This window comes from Callorhinchus milii, unplaced genomic scaffold (genome assembly GCF_018977255.1).
Source record: "Callorhinchus milii isolate IMCB2004 unplaced genomic scaffold, IMCB_Cmil_1.0 Scaffold1, whole genome shotgun sequence".
Classification (NCBI taxonomy): Eukaryota; Metazoa; Chordata; class Chondrichthyes; order Chimaeriformes; family Callorhinchidae; genus Callorhinchus; species Callorhinchus milii.
In genome coordinates, this window is record NW_024704742.1 from 90696520 (window position 1) to 90707974 (window position 11455).

The window sequence follows — 11455 nt, forward strand, 5'->3', positions numbered from 1 at the left end:
TTGAACAGTGACAGTAAGTTTAACCATATTCTTTGTTTTCGTACATATATTTGACTTTTGGTAAGAACAGCTCAGAATATTAAGCCTGGTTTAAAAGCAGAAATGTTGAGAAACAGAATAAGCAGATAAAAAATTATGACTTGGCCAAAGGAAAAGCCTGAACTGACTGCTGAGAAACACGTTAATATCTGGGAAGACAACAAATTAACATGTTACATCCAAGATAATCCACCATGATGCACATCAAATTCAACAAAAATAACTTGCATTTATGATACCACTTGTCATGTAAGAACTTCTCAGAGTGCTTCTAATGGGGTTGGATACTGAGCTATGGGGGGGGGGGGGTTCTACAAATACCGGTTCTACAAATTCAGAGGAAAATCAGCCAAGGTTCCCACTCCCATTGACTGCTACAACAACAATTTGGAATTAGAACGCTTTCATACAGCATAACATCCCAAAGCTCTTGACGGAGATGGACAGGGAGCCCAAGTTGGGTGGAGTAGACAGGAGAGGTGGCCAAAAGTTCAGTCATAGTAATACATTTTTAGATAGATTTTGCAAAGAAAAGGGAGGAGGCAAGGCAAAAGGATGTCCAGAGAGCATGGATATTTAAGATCATGAAGAATTTTGGAAAACATTCAATCTGAATTTGAAAAAAAAATCCAGTTCTTTTTCTGTACTTTGGACAATCAGCTTCCAAATTAAAATTGAATTTAAGACTGTTTTCCAAAATTGCTCACAATTTTAAATGGTGACTTTTAAATGTTAAGAGTAAAAGGAATTTGCGGTCTTAGTTGAACAGGATGAAGTTTGGCTGTGATGCCCCTCTGTTTGGAGAATGCAGGCATCCCTCACGCAAGAGGAATAGGGAAATGGGGGAATAATCAGCGTGAATGAAACTGTTCTTAAGCACGAGTGAGTATTTCAGGAGAAAAGTGGAAAGGGAAGCATAAAACAACTCAAAACACAGCCACCATGAAGGATAATAATAATCATCACATTTGATTTTGCACCTGATCACATCATCATAATGTTTCAAAGTGCTTATACTATAAAGTAGTTTTGACTGTTGTGGGTAGTAACCAGTTACATACATCAACGTCCCACAAACAGCCATGGAGTGAATGATCAATTTTATTTGGGGGATTGTTAGCCAGGAGAAAACTCCCTTCTCTTTTCGAATAGTGCCAAGAGATCTTTAATTTCCACCTGAACAGGCAGACAGGACCTCAGTTTAGCATCTCATACAACGGATGCAGCAAACCCCCGGCACTGCACTGGATTGTCAGCTTATACTGAGATTCCAAGTCCCAACATGGGGCTTGAACCCACAACCTTCTGACTCAGAGGAGAGTACTACCACTAAATCAGGCTGACACACAATTTAGGATTTAGGTTTCTTGTTGGCATGGAGATCTCAGATCAATTAAAGCATTCAGCTCGTATCTTGTATTTTACAGTAATTAGTTTTATGTCCCCATTGACATAAAACTTGCTGTATCATTCACTTCCACCTTAGCATTAGAAATCAAACAACAATAATGAGTAAATTACATTGTAAACAGTTAACAAAATTAACAGGGTAGGATGGCAGATAGCACCATAGTGCGCCTGAATTGCAGAGCACCACATAATGGAAGGTTTGCCCAGAGTCTGTGACCTCTGCTAAACTACCATGAGTACACATTTGCCCACAGGCAGTCATTCTGGCACCTGGTTCTTGAGAACATCAGAGTCGCATCCAGAGTAGGCTGTACTTTGTCATTTATTTTATTATTGATTATTTCAACACCATGCTCGCCAGACTCCCCCGCCCCCAACTCTTCTATATACAAGCTACAAAACTATCAGACCACTGACTAACTATCCTCCTGCAATAACAGGAGGGAAGCAGGGTCTCCTTGGAGCTGAACTGGCTCCAAGGTGTTGTGGTTGGCAATGGAATGCTGGAATCAAGTCAACCTTCTGTGGTGATCTCAGTTGTCTGGTTTCTGAGCCACGCAGCAGGTCCCACTAACCTGGCCTAACAGATATGGTGGTCCTAGCTGGACAAGCAGCAGGAAGCTTGCCAGACAGTACTTTCAATGGCAAGCTTCACAATTTTAGATGGGTAAACTCCAGCTTTATTCCAACACACTCTGGGCTCCCCAGGCTTGGTTCTTGCCAGCCTGCACCTTATCCTCTTTGGAATTATGCAAACAGGATGTGTCCCTCCAGGGAGAGAATGGGTATGCCATTCCAATATTCAGGAATTTCAATGTGTAGGTGGGATGCATGGAATTCAGTTTGAATATTCTTCAGCATGGTGATGGATTTCTGCATGTGTCAGTCACGCAGCTGACCAAAGAAAAAAATAATTTGCATCTCATTTTCTTTCCTGCACCAGCTTGATGAGTGTATTACCCCCATCTTTGCTCACTTCCACTGGTTGCCCAAATCAAATTCGAGATCCTTGTCTTCACATTCATATCCCTCCATGCCCTTTGAAAACCACTATATAAAATGTAAGTTGTTTTGTTATTATTGCAAACATCATGCAACTCTCACAATAGGGTGGGTGGGGGGGATGCTATTGTGGTTTTAATCTAGAATTGTATGACCAACCTGTTAAAATTAATCATATCTTGTAGTTAAAAGACAGATGTAATAATATTAAAGGTTTACCATATTAATTTGCATGGCATGTTACTATAATTAAAATAATATATTTTTTTTAATAATTATAGTAAAATAAAATCTAGGAGAGGAGATTCTCACCATTTTATCCTCAACTCCTGAAAATATTTTATGATTTTTTTTCTTCGACAAGAAATTATTCTATTAGCACTCTTACTTGTCCAAGCACCCACTATTCACAAGTGAGCCTTGCCAGTGAGCATTGGCACGCTTTTCAACTGTGGGGGCGTCACAGTGCAAGACATTAATGGTTTATGTACTGAGACTGTCGTCAATACCATTTGCAATTGTAATTTAACTCCCAAATCGTACTATTTTCATTATAGACCCTGGAGGAAATTTCCCATCAGCTGTAATAGCCATTAACAAAGAAATTGTGTGTTAAATCGACCTGATTAGCAGATATGGGGGGGAAATTGCAAGAAAGCTCAGAGCACACGGATCAGAGAAAATAAGACACCAATAAGGCCTCGTAATGAGCATTCAATGGACACATTAGCATACAGAACAAAAGAAGTGCAGAGTCAGTAGTAAAGGAAGAAGATATCTTTAACCTGATCACAGAGCAAAAAATATAGAAAGCAAGAAGTATCCCATAGAATGTTAAGAGGAAGAGGGCAATAATATGGCAAGGCTCACATGTGAATATCGCTGCTTGGACAAGTAAGAGTAAGCTCTGTCCACTGGTAACCCCATTCCAATCCAGAAGAACTGAGTGGAGATTGTGACCTAAATGAATGCAGTATCCACCACTCAACAGTTGGCATGAAGCAAGGAGATTCCATTGGGTGAGGGGTGTTGGGAAATCATACAAACAAAAACTGGCAAGTAACAACCAAGCCCAATCATCCTCACACACCACAGAAGCCCAAGTCGCTGATTTGAAAAGCAGAGAAGGCAACAGTCGAGCTGTTGTGGTATGAATTATAGGGTTTGTCATAAGGTGAAATGGGCTGCACAGATGTTGGTAAATGTGTGCTTTTTTGCGATATTTATCCTACTGTTTGGGGAACATTGCTGTGCACAAATAATTTCTTTTCCAAAAAATAAATTATTATTATTATTTTGGTCACTCAATCCACGACTGTTTGTGGGCCACTGCTGCGAGCAATTGGCTATCATGTTTTGCCCACAAAATACACTCAATTCACTTTACAGCATATTCTGTGAAGTGCTTTGAGACGTCTGGAAAACGTGATAAAGCGCTATATCAAATGCAAGGATTATTATCTGCCACTTTTGCCTACAGATGCATACTCACTGCACTTTACAATAAATCCTATGAAGCACTTTCAGACTTAACAACACAAGAAGTTATGTAAAATGCAAGGATTACTATCATTATAGAACTATATTTCTTTAATGTATTTAATAGATATCAACTTGGCTCAGTTTGCTGCACATGTGCAGAGTGGAAAATGACATTGGCAATGATTTGATAGTCCAAAAAAGCAATTCAAGCTCTGATATTTCAGTTTATAATGCTGACATTGTTATCTGAAACCATGAAATCAAATTACATACAATATTCTCAGGGCAATAGGTCTCAAGATATGTGAGTTATTTGAATGATGGTCGCTCTGTAGTTGAAAAAAAATAGAAAGATTTCTCTTCATTTTTCATTTATTTACACATTCACCATTTCTGCAAATCAAGTGATAGATAGTTGCCTCAATTGTATCAATTCGAAGGTGGGTCAATGTAAACAAATAAAATCTGTAACTAATCAAACAAACAAACATACCTGACATTGAGCAAGTTCCTCTGACAGTTTTCGAACTTCCTCCGACAGTTTCCGGATTTTGCTTTGCTCTGAAGTCATGATTATCTTTAACCAAAAAGAAAAGCATTAAAATCAGGATTAATAACATTTTTACATTTTATCCAACGCATTGAAACATCTTACACAGCTTCACATAACAGGATATTAGTGTAGTGACTGCCTTTAACAAACACAGCAACTAATCTCTACCAAGATCAGCTCACAAAAACCAATGGGGCAAACTAACACATTTAATCTGTGTTTAGGTAGATATGGACGAGTGCAGAATATTAAAACTGCAAGAAATAAACTGTCAATTATTAAGACAGAGGAGTGTTAGGGGAAAAAGATGGAGGGGCTGGGCTGAATATCTCATTCCATGCTGCATCACTCTATACAAGGCAATTGTTTTTCCACTTTTTGCTGACATTATTTGAGTTGGATATTTTTTGTTGCAATTCCACCAATCACTCTGGTTTAATCAAGAATCACTTCTCTGCACAAGAGAGCATCCAGTTGCATGCTGCCAAACCCATGCAATGTTTTAGATTGCTCCTGTATTGATGATAGGTAGCACACAAAATTTTACCTCTGTTAATTCATTGCTTAGACAAATATTTTTATTATATTAATGTTGAAATATGTACAATAATCACTGCAGCAAGTAGGTACAAAATCCATGTGTGTATACTTGGAAATCCATTATAATGACCCCACTACCACACTGCCTCACACGCCAGTGTCCCATGGACCCGTCCTAATACACCTACTTTATGGTACTATCGGCTTCGCCAATGCCAACACTACATTAGATCATATTGTAAAATTTAGAAAGTAGCAGCAATACGAAAATAATCAGAAAATACTCTTTTTTTAAAAAAACAGCTATAGCACCAGAACTACAGCACCCAACCCCAGTGCAGGGCCTCTCCGCAACCCCCACCCAGGAGTGCAGGGCCTCTCCCCCCCCTTTCCCAGAGTGCAGGGCCTCTCCCCCCCAGAGTTCAGGGCCTCTCCCCCAACCCTCCCCCAGAGTGCAGGGCCTCTCCCCCCCCTCCCCCAGAGTGCAGGGCCGCTCCACCCCCTCCCCCAGAGTGCAGGGCCTCTCTCCCCCCACCCCCCCCAGAGTGCACGGCCTCTCTCCCCCCACCCCCCAGAGTGCAGGGCCTCTACCCCCCTCACCCAGAGTGCAGGGCCTCTACCCCCCTCCCCCAGAGTGCAGGGCCTCTCTCCCCCCACCCCCCCAGAGTGCAGGGCCTCTCTCCCCCCACCCCCCAGAGTGCAGGGCCTCTCTCCCCCCACCCCCCCAGAGTGCAGGGCCTCTCTCCCTCCACCCCCCAGAGTGCAGGGCCTCTCTCCCCCCACCCCCCCAGAGTGCAGAGCCTCTCCCCCCCTCACCCAGAGTGCAGGGCCTCTACCCCCCTCCCCCAGAGTGCAGGGCCTCTCTCCCCCCACCCCCACAGAGTGCAGGGCCTCTCTCCCCCCACCCCCCCAGAGTGCAGGGCCTCTCTCCCCCACCCCCCCAGAGTGCAGGGCCTCTCTCCCCCCACCCCCCCCAGAGTGCAGGGCCTCTACCCCCCTCACCCAGAGTGCAGGGCCTCTACCCCCCTCCCCCAGAGTGCAGGGCCTCTCTCCCCCCACCCCCCCAGAGTGCAGGGCCTCTCTCCCCCAACCCCCCAGAGTGCAGGGCCTCTACCCCCCTCCCCCAGAGTGCAGAGCCTCTCCCCCCCTCCCCAGAGAGCAGGGCCTCTACCCCCCTCACCCAGAGTGCAGGGCCTCTACCCCCCTCTGCCCCAGAGTGCAGGGCCTCCCCCACCCAGAGTGCAGGGCCTCTCCCCCCCAGAGTGCAGGGCTTCTCCCCCCAGAGTGCAGGGCCTCCCCCACCCAGAGTGCAGGGCCTCCCCACCCAGAGTGCAGGGCCTCTCCCCCCCCAGAGTGCAGGGCCTCTCCCCCCCCAGAGTGCAGGGCCTCTCCCCCCCCCAGAGTGCAGGGCCTCTCCCCCCCCCAGAGTGCAGGGCCTCTCCCCCCCAGAGTGCAGGGCCTCTCCCCCCCCCCAGAGTGCAGGGCCTCTCCCCCCCCAGAGTGCAGGGCCTCTCCCCCCCCCCCCAGAGTGCAGGGCCTCTCCCCCCCAGAGTGCAGGGCCTCTCCCCCCCCCCCCAGAGTGCAGGGCCTCTCCCCCCCCAGAGTGCAGGGCCTCTCCCCCCCCCCCCCCCAGAGTGCAGGGCCTCTCCCCCCCCAGAGTGCAGGGCCTCCCCCCCAGAGTGCAGGGCCTCTCCCCCCCAGAGTGCAGGGCCTCTCCCCCCCCAGAGTGCAGGGCCTCTCCCCCCCAGAGTGCAGGGCCTCTCCCCCCCCCCCAGAGTGCAGGGCCTCTCCCCCCCAGAGTGCAGGGCCTCTCCCCCCCCCCAGAGTGCAGGGCCTCTCCCCCCCAGAGTGCAGGGCCTCTCCCCCCCCCCCCCAGAGTGCAGGGCCTCTCCCCCCCAGAGTGCAGGGCCTCTCCCCCCCAGAGTGCAGGGCCTCTCCGCTGCCGCTCTCCAGGCTCGGGAGCCCCGCGTTGCCGTGTGGGCCGGTTTCCCTGGTAACGGCGACAGCCGCGCGGGGCCCTGCGGCTCAGAGCCCGAGTCTGGGTCTGGGACAACAACATCTCCTCTTCCCCCCCACCGGAGGGCTCGGGGGCGGGGGGGTGGGGGGGGCACCAAACACCAGGACAAAGACACAAGTCTTAAGAGCCTCTGAAGCAAAGAGTCAGTGTAAGAATCGTCAACAAGTTGGGAGTTGGAGGGGAGTGGACCCTCTCTCTCTCTCTCTCTCTCTCTCCTCTTCCCCCTCCGTCATCCACAACATCTTCACCGGTGCTCACAGACGTGTAACCGATGTGTCCGTAACAGCGGCGGCGACAATAACAATAACAATAAAAAACAACAACAGAGACCGAGAGGCTCCGGGAGGGGGAGGGGGGGAGGGAGGGGCAGAGACACGCACCGGCGCGGCCTGTGTGCCGACAGCCCCGCAGCCTCTCCGCCTCGCGCGGCTCCAACGGTTCAAACCTCCGCGCGCCCTCTCTCTCTCCCCCCCCCGGGCCCCGTCCCCACCGCGCAACATCCGCTTCCGGCCTCTGCCTGGCGCGCGCACGCGCGCTGGCGCACTCCCTTTCCCTCCCTGCGGCGCCAGCAGCGGCTCAGCCACGTGCCGTCTGCACGTCAGACCCGGAACAGCGACGCGATTGGGAATGTAGAAGTGAATGAGTGTGTTATATGTGTTGGTCAGTTTTGGACAACTGACATATAAACTAAGTGACGGGGACATACCCCCCTACACCCCCCCCCCCCCCCCCCACCACCACCACCTCCACCTCCTCCTCCTGGTTCTGCCACTGCAAAGCACTGAATCCGCACAACATTGTTCGGCCAACACCGTGACGCGATTTCTTCAGTCATGGGGATTGTTTGACCAGGAAACCGGGAGAAACTCCCTTCGCGTTGGGAACAGCGGCACAGGACTTTTAATGTCCACTTCAAACCTCCAATGGGATATTGCGGTGACTGTGAGACCCCCTGCGGTCGTGACTCTGCCGTAACTTTATGAGAAGCGCGCAGAGGAAGTGTTGCTGAAATCCATAGGAGAAAAATACAACTTTTTAAAATGTTGTGAAAAATATGGTACGCGGCGTGATAATTATACTAGGGGTATCATAGAGTTATACAACAACAACAACAAACAACAACAAAATCGTATATCGCCTTTCACGTCGGGAGGACCTCCCAAGGCTCTTGACAAACTGTGTTTCGGACCCAAGCTGGGGATCAGGGACGGTGGAGGACGGGGGGGGGGAAGGAGGATCAAAAGCTCGGTCGAAGAGGAGTCTTGAGATGCGTCTCGAAGGAGGCAAGGGAGGGGGCAAGGTGGTGGGTCTGTGGGATGGAGTTCCAGCAGGTGGGAGCAGAGAAGAAACAGGCAGGATGGTACAGGGTTAAGGAGGTCTCAGCGGTAGGGGTGGAGCAAAGCCAATGGAGAGCTTTGAAGGTGAGGACCAGGATCTTGAACTGTATCCTATGTGCGATGGGAAGCCAGTGGAGTCGGGCCAGGAAGGGGGCAATAGGGTCACGGAGCCTGGTGCAGGAGAGAGCATGGGCTGCAGAGTTCTGGATAATCTTCAGCCTATGGAGGGAGGAGTTGGGGAGGCCGACAAGCAAGTAGCTTGCATAGTCAAGCCTGACCCAACTGTACAGCGCCTTGGGACTTCCTCACGACGTGAAAGGCGCTCTATAAATGGAATCTTGTTGTTGTTGTTGATGTAATGAAGACGTGTATGAGGGTTTCGGTGGCCTGCGGAGTGAGACAGTGGCAGAGCCGGGTGATGTTGCGGAGGTGGGGGGAGCCAGAGCGGATCATGACCTGGATGTGGGGTAGAAAGGATAGTTGAGGGTCGAACAAGGCCCCAAGTTTCTGGACTGGCTTAGTAAGCTGGCGCATGCATCCACGGATGGTGATGCTGTCAGCCCCTGAGGTGCGGATGCACTGACGGAAGCCAATCAGTAGAGCCTCGGTTTTGTTGACATTCAACTGAAGAAAGTTAGCTCTCATCCAGCACTTGATGTCTGACAGACATTCTGTCAGGACAGCAGTGGTCCTGGAGTCAAGGGTGGAGGCAGAGAGGTACAGTTGGGTATCATCCGTGTACATTTGGAAGTTGACCCCCGTGTCTGCAGATGATGCCACCTAAGGGGAGCATGTAGATATTGAAGAGTAGGGGACCAAGGACAGAGCCCTGAGGAACACCACATGAGACGATGCGGGGGCTAGAGGAGAAACCATTTGTGGAGATGAAGTGGAGGCATTGTGAGAGGTACGATCTGAACCAGTCAAGAACAGAACCGTGAAAGTTGAGGTGGTGGATGAGGATAGAATGGTCGACCGTGTTGAAGGTAGCAGAGAGGTCAAGGATGACGAGGAGGCAGAAGGAGCCCTGGTCACAGATGGACAGAATGTAATTTCTCACTTTGACCAGGGCTGTTTCTGTGCTGTGGGCGGCACGGAAACCCAATTGGAGGGGTAAGTGAAGGGACTGATGGGAGAGGAAGGAGCGAAGCTGGGAAGCAACAACTTGTTCCAGGACCTTGGAGGGGAAAGGGAGCTTGGAGATAGGGCGGCAGTTTGAGAGTAGAGATGGGTCCAGTGAGGGTTTTTTTAAGGATAGGAGTGACGACAGTGGTTTTTAATGGGATGGGAACAGTACCAGTGGACAGAGAGAGGTTTATGATGTCTGTGAGTAGAGGGACAAGGAGGTGGAGCTGGGAGGTAAGGAGAGGGGTAGGGATGGAGTCAAGGAGCAGGTGGTCGGTTTCATGCGTATTATAGTGGTGGTAAGAGAGGAGTGGGAGACAGCTTCGAAGGTGTGGAGGGAGGGATGGGTAGAGGCTGGGGTGGGAGGAGGAGATGGGGAGGGTGTAGCACATGGAATGGCAGAGGCAGCTGAGCGAATCCCTTCGACCTTGGATTCAAGGAAATCCAGCATGGCCTCACAACTGGCTTTTGAGGTGAGAATGGACAGAGGAGCGTGTTGGTGATGGAGAAGAGGAGCCTGGGGTTGTCCTTGGCTCAAAATTCTCCTCCTCTACCGGCCCCCTAAAACCTCTCCCACCTTCATCTCCGATATTTCTACCCTCCTAACATCTCTCTGCCTCTGCTCTGATCGCCTCATCATCCTGGGCGACTTCAACCTGCACTTCACCCCCTTCTGCCTGCTCCATCTCCTCGGACTTCTCCTCCCTCCTCTCCTCGCTCAACCTCTCCCTCCACATCAACTCCGCCACTCACATTCACGGCCACCCATTTGATTTGTTGATCACCCAGGGCCTCAATGTCTCGGATGTCACCATTACCGACAAGGCCGTCTCTGATCACCACTTCATCTCCTTCACCACGTCCACCAGACCCACCACCATCTTCTACCGCCCCTGGAAGAAGTTACCTCCACAATCCCTAACCGCTGTCTTGGAGTCCTCTGAACTCCTCTCCCTCTGGCCTTCATCCCTCACTGACCCCTCTTCTGCTCTCACCCTCCTCCACAACACCCTCTCCTCCACACTTGACACTCTTGCCCCCATCACCTCCCGTACTGTCGTTCCTCCCCCTGGTTCACCACCCACCTCCGCTCACTGAAGAGCCAGGTGCGGGCCGCTGAACGCACCTGCCTCAAATCTGGCCTAATGGTCCACTGGCAAATCTGGCTGGACCTCCTCAAAAATCTACCGCTCCACTCTAGCCTCGGCCAAGTCGTCCTTCTACTCCAGGATAATCCTGGAGGGGAAGAACAACCCCAGGCTTCTGTTCTCCACCACATCCCGACTCCTCCGTCCTCCCCGCCACCCCTTGCAGGTCATCTCCTCCAACCTTCACTGCGAGGAGATGCTGGATTTCCTTGAATCCAAAATCAAGGGAATCCGCTCCGCGGTCACTGCCCCTCCAACTTCCATCCACCCACCACCCCTTCCCTCCCACACTTCGACTCCTACCCATCCTCCCCTACACACCCTTGAACCCGTTTCCCCACCCTCTGTCACCAAACTCATCCTGTCACTGAAACCCACCACCTGCTCCCTGGACCCCATCCCCACTCCACTCCTTATCTCCCAGCTCCACCTCCTTGCCCCACTTCTCACAGACACTATTAACCTGTCCCTCTCCTCTGGCTCTGTTCCCATTCCCCTCAAAACTGCCACCATCACTCCCACATTGAAAAAATCCTCCCTTGATGCTTCGTAGCTATCAAGCTACCGGCCCATCTCCAACCTCCCCTTCCTGTCCAAGGTTCTCGAAAGAGTTGTCGCCTCCCAGCTGCGCTTTTTCCTCTCCACCCATTCACTTTTCGAACCCCTCCAGTCGGGTTTCCGTGCTGCTGATAGCACGGAAACCGCCCTGGTCAAGGTCACCAATGACATCTTGACCATCTGCGACCAGGGCTCCCTCTGCCTCCTCGTCCTCCTCGACCTATCGGCCACATTCGATACGGTC

The 11455-nt window shown here is 50.4% G+C and overlaps 1 protein-coding gene across 3 annotated transcripts in view; it reads right to left on the reverse strand.

Moving 5' to 3' along the window:
* cntln (centlein, centrosomal protein) overlaps window positions 1-7519 on the reverse strand; it is a 187097-nt gene extending 179578 nt beyond the window's left edge. For all 3 annotated transcript variants that reach the window (XM_042333055.1, XM_042333048.1, XM_042333041.1), the window contains exons 1-2: window positions 7424-7519; window positions 4427-4510 (exon numbers count right to left, since the gene is read on the reverse strand). In XM_042333055.1, coding sequence (XP_042188989.1) covers window positions 4427-4504 — 78 coding nt within the window. In that variant the 5' untranslated portion in view covers window positions 4505-4510; window positions 7424-7519. The remainder of the gene's footprint in view (window positions 1-4426; window positions 4511-7423) is intronic.
* Window positions 7520-11455: the final 3936 nt, after the last annotated feature.